Source organism: Oenanthe melanoleuca, chromosome 2, assembly GCF_029582105.1.
Source record: "Oenanthe melanoleuca isolate GR-GAL-2019-014 chromosome 2, OMel1.0, whole genome shotgun sequence".
In the NCBI taxonomy this organism is placed as follows: domain Eukaryota; kingdom Metazoa; phylum Chordata; class Aves; order Passeriformes; family Muscicapidae; genus Oenanthe; species Oenanthe melanoleuca.
In genome coordinates this window covers 86,234,965-86,250,295 of record NC_079335.1, presented here as the reverse complement: position 1 = coordinate 86,250,295, position 15,331 = coordinate 86,234,965, and the positions used below count along the sequence as shown (strand labels likewise).

At 42.6% G+C, this 15,331-nt stretch overlaps 1 protein-coding gene across 9 annotated transcripts in view; it reads right to left on the bottom strand.

Annotated features, from left to right (window-relative positions):
- The window catches only part of PHACTR1 (phosphatase and actin regulator 1), a 297,444-nt gene that overhangs the window by 30,298 nt on the left and 251,815 nt on the right, over window positions 1–15,331 (bottom strand). For all 9 annotated transcript variants that reach the window (XM_056485007.1, XM_056485009.1, XM_056485013.1 and 6 more), the window contains one exon: window positions 14,255–14,411. In XM_056485007.1, coding sequence (XP_056340982.1) covers window positions 14,255–14,411 — 157 coding nt within the window. The remainder of the gene's footprint in view (window positions 1–14,254; window positions 14,412–15,331) is intronic.

The window sequence follows — 15,331 nt, the reverse complement described above, 5'->3', positions numbered from 1 at the left end:
GATCCTTGCTGCTGTACGGATCCCAGGCAGCATCACTGCAGGCTGTCTGGGATGTTTGTGAGAGGACCAAACTCCCAATTCCCCAAAGTGAGGAAGAACAAGAATTTGCTGATTGTTGTCTCTGGATTCACCCACAGATAGAAAGTGGTGAAGGCAGATCTTAAGGTTTTGCTTCAGATACTTAGAAAAGGAGAAAAGAGTTATACAAGTGTGCAGGGACACTGAAAAGTCTTGGAAGGGAAGCTGGGACTGTGGGGTTTTTTTCATGCTGTGTCAGAGATGGACTGAGGGGATGGGGAAGTACAGAGCTGAGAGAAATGCTTGTTGAAGGAAGTTGGGTGTCTGGAGTTGATTTCCTTGTGAATGCAGCATGTCTGGGAGATGTTCTTGTTTAGAAACTGAGTCCTGGTAACTTTTTCCATCGAGCAGAACACAAGGAGTTTGGTTGCAAGAGCTAATCCCACAATCTCTTGGGACTGAAGTAAGCTAGAGACTCTTACAGCCCACATGTCATAGACAGGCATTTGTCAAAGCTTGTGACCTGGCTAAATTGTGCTGGCACAGCCATTGTGCAATAACCCGAATCAGAAGAAATTAGTCAAGCATTGCAGCAGAATAGCTTTATGAAACATATTAATAGAAATCTTAGGCTGCAGAGAGGGAAGGGAAGCAGAACTTGGGGAAGTCTCAGACAGAATTTGGCCAAAGGCAAACAAAAAAAAATAAATCAGCCAACAATGTCATACACTTCAAAACCAAAGATGCTGCTAATACACATTGACATTGTTGGTTCTTTTGATACCTTGTGCTATTGCAGAATGGTGAGCTTGGCAGGGATCTCTGAAGCCCATCTGATCCAACCCCTCTGCTCAAGCAGGGCTGCCTAGCACTGGGACTGTGTCCAAATGACTTTTGAATATCTCCACAGAGAGAAGTTTCACAATCCCCCCTGGCCAACCTGTGGTAGTGTTTGGTCACCCTCAGAGTAGAAATAATGTTACTGATGCTCAGAGGGAACCTCCTTATTTTGTTTGTGCCTGTTGCCTCTGGGCCTGTCACTGGGCCCCACTGAGGGGAGCTTGGCTCTGTCCCCACTTCCTTCAGGTATTTATACACATTGATAAGATCTCCTGAGCCTTTTCTTATCTAGGCTCAACAGTCCCAGCTCTCTCAGCTGCTTTCCACTGGGAGGATGCTCCAGTTCATCTCCATCATCTTTGTTGCCCATCATTAGACTCTCTCTCATATGCCCATATCTCTTTTCTACAGAGGAGCCTTGATGATCCTTACAGATCCCTTCCAACTCAGAATATTCTGTGACTCTGAGCCAGAAGTGGACACAGCACTCCAGATGTGGCCTCACCAGTGCTCGGTAGAGAGAAAAGACCACATCCCTTGCCTGTTTGGAATACTTTTTCTAATGCAGCCCAGAATACCATTAGCCATTTTTTTCTCTCACCAAGTTACTGGCTGATGTCCAACTTCATGCCTCTCAGGACCCTCAGATCCTTTTCTGCCAAGCTGCTCTTCAGCTGGGTAGCTCCCAACATATACTGCTGTATGGGGTTGCTCCTTCCTAGGTGTAGCAATTAGAGCTTGCCTTTGATGAACTTCACGAGATTTCTGTCAGCCCATTTCTCCAGCTTGACAAGGTCCCTCTGGATGGCAGCACTATCCTGCAGTGCATCACCCATGCCTCCCAGTTTGGTGTCACCAGCAAGTTTGCTACGGATATGCTCTGCTCATCATCCAGATCATTAATGAAGGTCCTCATTAAAGAAGACTGGACCTAGTACTGACCCCTTCGTAAGTAGCTTGGTAAGCAGCTATACTGCTACTTACTGGAGTCCAACTACACTCAGTGCCACTGGGAAAATGGATTGAAAAGCCCAAATGGCTGGGCCCATTCACAGAATCACAGAATCAAAGAATAATGAGGTTGGAAGAGACCTCTAAGATCATCAAGTCCGAACTATGTCCTAACACCTCAACTCAGAATCTAGACTATAGCACCAAGTGCCATGTCCAGCCTTTTTTAAACACATCCAGAGATGGTGATTCCACCACCTCCCTGGAAAGAGCATTCCAGTACTTTATTATTCTTTTGGTGAAAAATTTTTTCCTAACATCCAACCTATACCTTCCCTGATGTAGCTTGAGACTGTGTCCTCTGGTTCTGTCAGTTGCTGCCCAGTGGAAGAGACTGACCCCCACCTGTCTACAGCCTCCCTTCAGGAAGTTGTAGAGAGCTATAAGGTCACCTCTAAGCCTCCTCTTCTCCAGGCTAAACAACCCCAGCTCCTTCAAATGTTCCTCATAAGGCTTGTGTTCCAAGCCTTTCACCAGCCTCGTTGCCTCCTCTGGACGTGCTCAAGCATCTCAACATCCTTCCTAAACTGAGGGGACAGAACTGGACACAGCACTCAAGATGTGGTCTCACCAGCGCCGAGTACAGGGGAAGAATGACCTCCCTGCTCCTGCTGGCCACACAATTCCTAATACAGGCCAGGATGCCGTTTGCCTTCTTGGCCACCAAGGCACGTTGCTGGCTCATATACAGCCGGCTGTCAACCAGCACCCCCAGGTCCCTTTCTGCCTGTACACTATCCAGCCACACTGTCCCCAGCCTATAACGTTGTAGGGGATTTTTATGGCCAAAACATAGAACTCTAAAATGTAGAATTCTTGGACACCTGAGGCATTTTATGGGAGACAGTGTTCAAAGCCTTACTGAAATCTACACAGACATTATCTACTACTCCCTGGTTGTCCATCAGGTCAGTAATTTCACAAGTTCATCACATTAATCAAGCATGACTTGCCCTCGTGAATCCATGTTGACTATTGATAATGTTTTTTGTCCTTTATGTGCCTGAATACGGTTTCCAGGATTAGCTGCTCCATCACCTTCCCAGTGATGAATGTGAGGTCAACTAGCCTATAATACCCTGACTCCTCTTTGAGTATAGGAGTGGCATTTGCTTTCCTTCTTGTCTTTGAGCACTTCTCCCAGTAGACATGATCAATCAAAGAAATACTAAAGCAGTTAAGGATGGCACTGAATCTTTAGTAATGCTGGGTCAAGTTAATCTTTTCATTTATACTTTTATGCTGAATAAAATGAATGTTCATCCTTTTATTTATACTTTCATTCATACTTTTATATTAAATAGTGAGGCAGCACTGCTCGCTGGAAGATTTTAACACATGTCCTAATTGCTAAAACATGACATGTCTAGTGACAAGTGCACAGAATTGAGAGAAAGGCAAGGCCAGTGATGGGCAGGTGGGAGAATCAAATCTGAGGCTGTCAAGTGTGCAGCTATCAGGAAGGATGCTGAGACAAGTGAGCCATGTATTCCTCCACTGATGCTTTGCTTTTCCCCATCACTGTTTTGGTATCCTTCAGACTGAGGCCAAGTGCTGCACAATATCTCAAACCAAGGTGGGGTGGTGGGGGCTTACTAGCATTACTGAAATACAATGCGAAATAAGACATGATAAGGACTCTGAAGAGAAGAACTAGTCAAGACAAAGGGAAATAAAAGTGCCTCTCAAAAATGTGTCATACATGATGGTTTTCAGAGGCAAAAATCACATCTTTCCACTGCTTAGCCTTTTTTAATCTGTCATGTCACATTAGAGAATACGACTGAGCCCTTTGCTGGCATTAAACAGTGCAGTGCAAAATATTGGCAGCTCTTATAAAGGCAGTGAAGTATTAGATTCTCTTTGCTAGTCTGGTCTGAAGGAGATGATGAAATGGATGGTGGGATATCACATAGCTCTATGATGCTGCAAATGCCCAGGTCTCTCTATCTCATCTTTTACATCTGCTCAAGCAAGGGAAGGGTGAATGGTTCTGGCAAAACAGGAGGGTGAAGGACACCAGGTATTTACACTCAGTTGTTAACCAGGAAAAGGTAGAGCCACGGGGGATGTTCTGGCTTTGGAACATCAGCCACTCCTTTCCCTGAAAGTAGCAGAGGGAGGTTTTGGGATCAGCTGGGGAATCCCATGATGGGGAGATGTAAAGGCACCAAGCTCTCGTCCGAGAAGCTGCTCCCCAATTTCAGACTGATGTGCAGCTCCAAACAAACCACTTCCTGTCAGAGGGGCTGCCTGCCCTCTTTCTTTTATAGCTGAACCTTGGATATTAAAGCTTCCCTAGGACAGGGAAATCCTTGTATAGGGGTACAGGGTGGTCTGGCAAAGTCAGAATGGGAGTACAGTTCGGGTAATCCAACTTCCCAGTGCAGCCAGAGGCTGAAGAAGCTTGCTTTCCGTGGTGCTTGCAGGTTTAACTAGAAGTAGACCAGCTGATGGGGCTATGAAAATACCTTAGTGGCAGATGAACTGTATCTTTCTCTGTATCTTCTTTGAGGGGCTCCCAAGGAGGGAGTTTACTCACACTTTACATATAGCAGCCTTCCATTACCTTAAGGGGGCCCACAAGAGAGATGGAGAGGGACTTTTCACAAGGGCATTGTCAGAGGACAATGGGGAATGGCTTTAAACTGTTTAGATAAGGTATTAGGAAGAAATTCTTTGCTGTGGGGATGATGGGCAATGAAACAAATTCACCAGAAAAGTGATGGATATCTCATCCCTGGCAGTGTTCAAGGCCAGGTTGGATGGGGCTTTGAGCACCCTTGTCTAGTGGGAGATGTCTCTGTCTATGGCAGGGAAGTTAAAATAAGCTGGTCTTTGAGGTCCCTTCCAACCCAAAGCATTCTATGATGACATGAATCTGTGACCTCCCTGCATGCTCCCCTAATGGGTCTGGGTGCACCCCAGCTGCCATCTGCCACCCCACCAGGTAACTGATGTCCCTGAGGAAGTAGAAGAGCCAGGGCCTGGTCCAGGGTCCAATCCTGTTCCCCACTGAACAGCAGGCTGGTGCCTCTGCAGCTGCCAATGTTTGAGATCAGGGTCCCTGCTTGCAAGGCTTCTAAATCAAAGCCAGTTGACTGCAGGGAGGCAGGAAGACCATTTCTGTCTTGATTACTGCAATAAAGGAAATTGTGAAGACTTTTCCAGCATGCTGAAAAATTCCAATATTCTGCAGGATAAATAGTCTAGCCTGACATTACAGATGCTTGCTCATTGAGCAAATACAATATATTGAATGCTTATTTTATTAATTATTCATTAACCAGTAGTGTTGCTGCCTCCTGAATTCAGGGATGTCAGTGAAGAACCACGTTACTGAATTAATCTTGGTGCTAATGTGCTTTCCTTGTAGTTTGCTGGTTTGTTATTTATTATCAGAAAGGCAAGTAATGAACATTACAGGCTGCACACTTACAGACACATTGATGTGGTCTACCTCACATGAGAACACTTCCTCTTCAATAAAGTTATTAACACAAATGGTAATTTCACACGGTCAGGTCTGAGGCTAAGGACTTAGTTTAATTTCAACATATGGTCTGTGCAGTGCTTGTGAATCCCAGTGCACTAAAACAGGAGCATAATTCTTATCCAAACCTGCCTCTAAAAGACTGGTTGTAACTTTTCTGCACATATGCAAAAAAAGACCCCATTCATCTCTAAGTTAACACTTAGAGATGTTAACACAATGTCTTAGAGAAAACATGCAAAATTCTAACATTACATAATTGACCCAGGTGTAATGGTAAGGATATTTGCTTTCTTGATACATTTGTCCAAAAGACACTTAGTCCTACACAAAACAGACACAATCATTAAATATTATTTACTCCTCTTCAGAAAATCACCTCTATTTACTCACATACAAGAGCCTGCACATGCAAGTCCGGAGTTTCTGGATATAGAGGGGTGATCATGCACACTAGTCAGACTTCCTTCTCTAGCAGTTCTGCTAGAGTAGTTCTACTCACAGTAATAGCCACAAGCAACATATATGACTACATACATAAACACAGGTTTTAAATTCTGACTTGGATCAGCTTTTAAATATATGTTTGGCTGTTTTACGAGGATTGCTTCTGTTAAATCTCCTGCACCTGTGTTGCTAAATAGGCCATAATACACTGAAGTAGAGGGGAAATGCGAACTGTAACTTCTGAAAGAGGTTAAATATTTTCCTCAAAGAGCAATTTCTCCATTTTAAAATCAGCAGACTATAAAGAGAAATTTATTCCTGCCAGTCTGCTTCTTTTATCTTGTACTCCCACTTGATTTGTTTCCTTTACAGAAATTACAAGGTCATCCAAGCTAAGCAACTGTTGTGCTTGTGATTAACTACCTACAGTCAGAAGGTACAAAATATGAAGATTTATGGTTAGATTTTTTAGAGGTGGAAATCTATGAGCTAGTTCTTAATGGAGCTGCCCTAAATTTGTCAGTATTAACCAGCAAAAGAAAAAGACAAACCCAACAAATAAACCACCTTTGTTTTTAAACCAAAATATAACATTTTGAAGCAGCTACTTCCTTGCTTGTGTTTGTTACACATGTTAACACCATTCTTTTACTCAAAAGAGAATACTGCACAGACTCCATGTGGCCTCTTGCTTACTGGAGAAATAAGACTATTTCTATTACCGAAATATGTTATTCTGTTACTGCCACAAGCTTCATTTATATCACTGTGAATTATTTTGCCCAGCAGAGAAATGTGGCTTTCTCTTATATAAAAGCTGACACTAGTTTGACAACTAAAAGCAAAACTGCAATCAATTCAGGGCAGAGAATGAACGATACCACACCCCACTGAAACTGCAAAGGAAATTAAGGTAGATTTAATATATTTGTCTCAGCTGTTGACAGCCTGAATTAGACCTCAAATACAGACTGTGTCAGGGGGCTGAAGAGTATGGGAAGCATGAAGGGGAAAATTGTAACCCCCATTAATGCATTTTGCCTCAACTTCTGCAGAGAAAGGATGGGAGGAACAGATGTTGCAATGACAGGGCAGCGTGACTTGCACTGCTTCCATGAGCGCAGAAACAGGAACAGTAACAGACCCCAGGAATAACAAATTCCTTTCTGGGCTGCTGACATTTCTGATTGAAAAGAACTTTGGACATCATGAAAACACTTTCCATTTTATCAGTGGTCACACAGGTGCCTCTGGGGAGACCTTGACCTCAAATGCCAATCCCTGCTGCCTCTTCTCAGAATGTTTCTCTTCCTTTATAGTAGCATAAATAAAATGTTTGGAGCTCCATCGTCTAACATGGAGAGACACATCTGCCCAAGGACACACTCTATCTGCTCTGCAAGGCTTTCCTTCCATAAATAACAAAACATCTGCTGGCCCTAGTTGAGCAAAATTGATGGGGGCAGGCTTTCATCCTATCTCAAGGTGGAGCTGCAAAGGTTAAGGACACTGTTCATCCCCCAAGCCAGGGAGTGTGTAGAGGTGATGTATTTTGTGGTGACACTGTCACATCCCCTTTCCCTCGATTGCTCCACTGACCTTTTGCCATAGCAAATTACTCAGACAAAGCAAACTCATGCTGTTAGCTGTAAAATGCAAAACAATCATCAACTATCAAAACAATAGTAATAGCATCATGATGTTACCCATGCCCTTTACTGTGATGAATGATGATGTTAGCCATGGAAATTCCTCAGACAAACAGGTGAGTGCAAACTGTGCTCAGAAATGAGGATCCCTGTCCTACTGAAAGGCAGACTTAGACATCTAAAGAGTTCTTTGTATTGGGGTGTTTTTTTGAAAGCACACTAATGTTGCTGTCAATGAGAGTTTGTCAACTAATGGAAGGTTCCAAAGTTCATAGCCAGTATGCATTTTTTTAGACCCTAACATACCTTAAACAAACAAACAAACAAACAAACATGCATGTGCATCTCTTTCAGTGGCTTGCCTGAGGTTGGAAAGCTGGTGGAAGATGAGGCCTTCTCCGAGTATTTTAATTATAAAACCACCTTTCCTTTGAGCAGAGCAGAGCAGAGCAGAGCTCACTGAGCAGAGGACACTGATCACAGAAAAGATGGCTGACAAGGGCCTTGGATGCCCATCTCCCATCTGCCCCCCTGCACAGAACCCAGACCAGCTCTGCTCAGAGTATTTATTCCTGGCAGTTGAGCCCAGATGTATAATGGTAGCTCAGTGTCAATTCCTCACCCATAAACAATCACCTGCTTTTCCTGCCTTCCTCCTGATGCTAAGGGCAATTTCAATAGATCCCTTGGGGTTTCTGCAAATGAATAGCTTCCTCCTGAAGCTCAACTAAAAGTGAGAAAAATGCCACTCTCTCTAGGTACCACTGCAGCTAAAACGGAGGCTCAGCCCTTTGCAGCTTTTCTCCATCACCCCCATTCATGTATCTAGTGTTGCGGCATCGTCCCCTCTAATCCAGGATTTAGATGAGCTTGTTTAGCACAATCCCATTTTCCGTGGGATTTATCCCCAGCACCCTGCATACGAGAGGCGAGCTTCACACACATCGCGCGTGCGTGCTGCCGTCAGGGATGAGCTCTTGCTTTAGGCACTTGCTTTCCTCTCATTAGTGCAAGCTAACAATAAGTGTGAGAATTGCAGACGTCAAACGTAATTAGGAAGAAATTATTTCACGTTACCCAACAACATGAGGTCTTTGAATAAAGCCTAATCCTGCTGTCTGCCCATTCTTTTTATCCCTAAATGACTCGGAGATAGGGAGGGCACAAAATTCCCTCCACAGCACCGGATGGGGAGCAGCCACGAGGAGATTCAGCCATGCTTAATGGGAGCCAGCATGCTGCCATCCTCTGGCTGAATAAACCCTTCCCTAGTGGGATTGCAGTGTGGCTTAAAGAACTAACCATTTCCAAAAGCTGAATCACTTCACAGCCTGAATTTTAGTAAATAAAAATGATTGCTTCAAACTGTTCTGTCCCCTCAGACCTCTGAAGGAGCTGCTGTGTGTTTCTATGACTGTGCAAGATGGGCTGACTGACCCTTCCTCAGTTCTGGTAATATTTGGCACTTTCATGGTGATGCTGACAGTCCAATCCTAAATCCTAGTCCAGGTCTAAAACTGTTCAATTTTTCTACTCTTCTTCTTCTTTCTAGTATCTGATATGAACGAGTCCAAAAATCTCACAGAAGTCTTATGACATCTTAAAGATCAATGACCATTTTTTATACCTGTGGGAATTCACCAACTTCATTCCACCACAGGATTTCAGTTTCTAAGCAGCATTTTTCAGCACAGCTGAGGAAGACATGGTATTGACCAGGGAATGTGTAGATTACCTTTGTCAACAAGGTAGTAGGTGACACATCTGTCAAACCTGTCATTCCATAAAATTTTATGACTTCTCATGCTGCGTTTCTCAGTCACAGACATCTTGGTATTATTTCCAAAACATCAATGGGATTATAAAAACACATCCAGCAGGTGTGCATGTCCAAATCTCAAGAGGACTTATTTACAGCCATATGCACACAGACAGTGTCTCTGATATATTGCCTCATGATCCTTGCAATATACTATTTATATTGCTTCAGATCACGATTTCCCACTTGCTGGTGTAAGGACAGTATCCTGTAAGGTATTGTAGTGAATAAATCTAGGGCTATACAAAAAACAATGCAGAGCACTACTGTATATCTGGCAGAGGAACTTGCCTCTAATTCACTGTTTTAAAGCCAGCACAACATATATAGTGAGACACATAGGATTCAGTCAAGCAATTGGAAGAGCATCTCTCAGAGTCAGGAAAGAGGCAATAGGTAGTTTGTTACTTTCTTCTTTATTTGTTTTTCATTTCACTAGTTACCTAATGGGTAGAAGGCTGCTCCCCCACCTCATCTCTTTGCTTTCACACTGGGCATGATAAATATGACTCCTACAACTAACAGCTTTTGGCAGCAGCACAGCACAAACTCTTATTGGATTGCAAAATCTTAGTGGGTTGCCTGTGGTGCCTTCCAGTGAAGGGCAGCAGTCCCTTGACAAGCACTACTGTCAGTGGACAGCCTTTATGTGTCTCCTCTGTCTCCAGACAGTGTGTAGAAGTGTCCTGGTGAGACAGACATTATGCTGACCAGTAATGACACTGTGAATATCAAGAAGTTTCCTTGACATTGATTAATAACAACATGATGACAGCACACTGGATTACTAGACTTTTTGTTTATTAGATCATCCAATTCTAGCAGGTGAGAGAAGCCAGGATGGAAACAATCAGGGAAAACAAATAAATACATCATGTTCTTGAAAAGTGGACTAAAATCTCAGCTTTAATAGTACTGTATCTAATTGCTAATGAGCACCTTCACGAGTTGGTGGGTTAAGAGACTCAAAAATATTTGAATGCCTTAGAAAGCCTCTCTTGTAGGATGTGTGGCAGATCAGTCAGTCTAAAGACACACATTGTCCCAGTATGGGGGAGACTTTGTGAAAGACATACAAAGTAACCAGGTCTTCCCATTCCAAGAGAGTGCAAAGTCTGGTGTTTCTATAAAGGGCTCTTGTGCTTACTAGCTAAGTTGATTGAGAAAGTCTGCGTGTTCTCTTAAGAGCACCATTATGATTCTGTAGTGCAAGAGAAGTGCAAGTACTGGCACTGAAGCACCTGTCTCAGTACCAGAGGACATTCCAGGAGACATACAGCTCTGCTGTCCATCACTCATCAGTGCTGGCCCTCCTTTTCACCAGGGCTTCCTGACAGGCTTTTAATTTATCATTGCCTTGGAAAACCTCCACTGTCACAGCCTGGATATGCCCCATTCCTCTCACCCTGACAGCCTCTGAAAGCTAAATCCAAGTTTTCCTGGCTACTTCTCTAACCAGAACAATCAGGGAATCCATGCTTCCCAGCAGGTCCAATACAGGCAGTGAGACAGGCAGAAGAAAGCTTCTTTCTCCTGTGCTCTCCTTTTGTCTTACAATCACACATGCACACTTCTTGAGCAGCTGTGATATTGTGCAGGCACCAGAGGGATAAAATGGAGGAGGAATTTGGGAGAAGCTGAACAGGCAAAAAAAAACCCCCAAACCACCATACCCACTTAAAGATTTACTTAGCACAGAAGGTTTGCATTTCAGAGTAGAAGGTAATGGAGTTGCAAAGGTTTTTAGCAGCCAAGAACATGGCCTCCAGTATCCATTTCCTATCCCCATGCTATATGTGGTCTTGAGCTGAAAGTTCTGCATCTTAATTCACTATTTTTGCTCCTTGCTTCATAGGAGATGTCACATTTTGGAGTAATCCATTCTGGTTTGGTTAGAGAAGGAGGTTTTCTAATTAATTGTTGTAATCAATTGCCATAATTGCTATGAAAGGACTCCTCAGAAATGGTTTATGGTGGAGTGGCCTGTTCATGTAGCTGGAATTCATATGATGTGGAATCTCCTGCCTTTGCTAGGATACATTTTGCCACCTTGGGCAAGAAGCTCCATTTTTGCTTGCATGCACATGCTGAGCCATGACACAGGGGACAGACCAGGGAAAAAGAACATTCATGTGGAAGTATTTCTATGCCAGGCACAAAGAATTTGTCTCATGGCAGAGCAAACACCGAGGTGTGTAGTGGGCCAGGTCCTGCTGTAAGATACAGTACCTGCAGCCCCACCCTTACAACTGGCCTGGTGCAAGTCAAGGCATTATTCTCCCAGTATGGGAAACTGTGAATTCTGCTCTGGAGTCGCTCCTCCAGTTGGCTGATGTAACACTAAAGCCATAACAATTTTCTGGGAATAACAGGAGGTTCAGAGGTTCCAAGCTCCATTTAAACAGGATCTGAAGAGACTTTTCTGAGCCAAACTGATTCCCGGTGCAACTCTAGTAAGGCTGGAGGAATTGCACCTGGGATGATTTTGGTCCCACACAATATGTCAATGGCCAACCTCAATATGCCTGGATAGAGGCATATTTGAAAAAGACATTCTCTTTATAGTACTAAATTCTGGTCTGCCAAATGTGGCAGCCAATGAGCTCTTCCAAACTAAATACTGTCAGGATTATGCATAAATACTGAAGTATCCTAATCAGCCTCTTGGTGAAAATTAATTGATCCATTACAGACAATAACTATATGCTGAAGTTTTTATTCTGCATTTTTTACTTCTGTAAGTAGCATATGTGATTTGATTGGCTGGATATTTTAAACTCTAGGGGACCATTGGTGAAGCAGTATAAATCCCTCTGAAACCCAAAATTGCCAGCTGCAATTATAGTCTGCATCTAGCATCTTCTCTAAGGACTATAAATGCTTCACTACTTTAATTTTGCTTGGCATTTGCATCACTGTGTGACAATTACCAAGCAACAGCAAAGGATGGATTCAGTAATAAAGTCTGGACAGTAAGGAAATACTGTCCAAATTGAAGTATTTTCTCTATTTTAATCTAATATTCATCAGTTTGTGCACATGGATATATCACATTTAGATATAAAGCACTGGTAAGACAAGCACCTTTCCTCTTTGCTGCTAAAATGCCTGTAGCTTCTCATATATTAGATATGAGCAAAATTGTTTTCTCCTCATATTTCTTGATTGTTTTCCACTACTCAAAAGGATGACATACTCAGTTGTAAATACTAGTAAATGTCAGACTGGACACTATAAAGGTCAGACTGGAAATGATACCACTCCAGTTAAGGCTTGTGAAATTCTATCATTTTCAGTGACATTACATTATATAAAGCAGGAATGAAACAGCAGTTTCATTCAGTTCAGCTATTTCTTGAACTCATATATATACAGTTTTAATTATTTGAACTATTTGTGATTGCCCCTAAGTCCTAGGTATATTAGAAGACAAGATAAGGCATTATAGCTCAAACTATTAAACTCAAATTAGCAGAGATACAATTGGGGAAACGAAAAACAACATTATGAGAATATGGGGCTTAGACAGGAAGGGGTGAAAAATAAAATACTTATAATGAAAAAGATCTGGTGCACAGTGAGCTGTGCAGAATCAATATTTGTAAATGACACTACTTTCCTTCATCAGCCATAGTTAGAAAACTTCAGAAATACCTAAGTAATTTAGGCAAATGGGCAACACAGCAGAAAGGCTGTTCAATGTCATTGCAAGGTCAAGCAGTGAGATACACTAAGAGACAAAAATCTAAATTCTACACATGCTTCAAAATGGTTCAAATTTAATCATATAAGCACTGGGACCTTGCTGTCCTGTGCTGTTCTTTGGGACCCAGTGCTCCATTGCAGCTACAGTCTGACAAGGTTGGAATAAAGCTGAATAAAGGCTGAACTGAAAAATCACAGTACCAGCAACAGTGCAGCACCATCTTAAATATTTTGGGCATGTTTGCTGAAGACCCTCAACATGAATACTGAAGAATTAGACAAGTTTTGGAGTAGGCTGAGAGTGATCCAGCACAAAAACTTTCAAAGACAGGTAAGGGTGTGGTTAGTTTATTCCAAAGAGGTAATAAACAAGGTCATGAAAAAACAAGTAAATAAAATGCTGAAAGTGGTATTTACCAGGAGCTCCTATTCTTCCTGTCTCCACAACATAGTAGCAGTGTTTCCTCTTATTCACCCACCCCCAAAATAAAAAGAATTAAAATGTGCAAGAAAATTCCCAACAACTGGCTGGTCATCACCTTGTGGTTTTCTCACTGGAGAACAACTAACAGCACTCACCAGCTCTGCATACCACCAAGGTGACAATGTGAGAGGATTAAATTGTTTACAGAAATCATGGCATGCACATAGAAGGCTCTTAGACAGTTCTGTCTGACCTCAGTTTACTAATTCTTGTCAGAAATCCTCCACATTTAATGGCCACCCCTTTATACCCCATGCAATACAGAAAACAAGAACAGCTGGTGAGTAACACTGTTATGAAGAAGAAAGTGTCTAGACAGGGTAAATACATCCAACCTGACCCAATGAAGGCAAGTACCGAAGGACTTAACCTATTTTGCACCAGGAAAAATCTCAGCTACTCGCAGGTGATGCAGTCAGAAGACAAAGTTATACCTTTGACCTCTGGCCAAACGAACAGCTTATAAAATGGCACCTGCAGCTACAGTCTGAAATGTTATTGAAGCTGAACATTTTCCAATGATGTGCCAAAAAGAACCAAATTCATGTAGCTCATGCTGATAGTTAACCACAGATTCCACAGCATATGCCAGGAAAATGAATTGCAGAGTAATACGAGAAGACTTATTGGACCAGAAATAACGTCTAGAACCATTTTTTTCCTCTCCATGGGTTTTTCTCTTGAACTTTGCAATCAAATAGATCTCAAATGATTGAAGGCTATGGAAAAAACTACATCCCACCATATATTTCCAAAAGCAAGAATTAAAAAAAAAGTTTGGCTCTTACCTTGTTAGCTTTGTCCCAATCTGCTGCCTAAGTTCGAGCCTCTCTTCATCAGTCTGCATGGGGAGGATGTTCTTTTCCTCCAGCTCTCTCTTGGAAGGCCTGTTGCTTAGTTTGATTGCTAAAGAGTCCTTCCTACAGAGCTTCCTTGCCAGGGGGCCTGTGGGAGAGAGGAGAGGTGCCAAAGGAGGTGCCATCATTTCATTACAGCATGCAGGTGGCAAAGAAGTGCCAGCCAAGGGATGATAGGAGGCTCTCCTTTACACTGGTATGGACTGCAGGAAAGGTGGTGTCATTAAATGTCCTCAATTTACCTCAATTTGTACATTAATAAGGAAAAGCTGAAATTGGTAGGTATACAGGAAATAGAAATTAATATATTGGTCCACAGAGGGGAATGGAGAAGAGCTTGTTTCAGAATTGCTAGAATCTGTAGCTTTTTTATTCTCTAGCACAGTATTTCCACATAATGGAATGAAAAATTCAACCTCAGAATCTGGGTAGGCAGCAGGGCTCTGTGAAAACAGAGGGGTATCTGAATGTCTCTTGCCATGTAATATCAAGACATCCAAGGCAGCACTAGAAGGAACCAAAAGTCAACCACAAGCAGTACAAATCTCTATGCACACTAACTGACTCCTTCCTGGGCAGTGACAGTGGCAAAGATACTAAAACCCAGTGGCCTTCTACGGCTCAAATCTTCTTAGGCTTGTTTCCAAAGCAGTTTGAGCAAGGAAGACAAGACACAGAGCGACACAAACACATGAGAGGTTTTGGCCTTTGTCAAGGAGAGTGTGAGGTAGTGAGATAGAGATAGTGAGATAGTTCTGTTTTTAGTTTAAGAGCAAACACTGCTTAATTTCACTGGCAGGGTAAGGTGGGGTTCTGTGGAGATGGAATGCCTGGTTTAGAATCTTCTTTCTGTGTGTTTTAAAAGGGATGTTGTTTGATTGTACTGCTCCCAGTTTTCAGAAGAAAAGAAAGGCAAGGGCCTGGAACTTCAATATCTAGGATGACAAGCAGCTGTCATACATAAAGGACTTTATCTTGTCTTCATGGGACAGTTCTACAATGTCACAC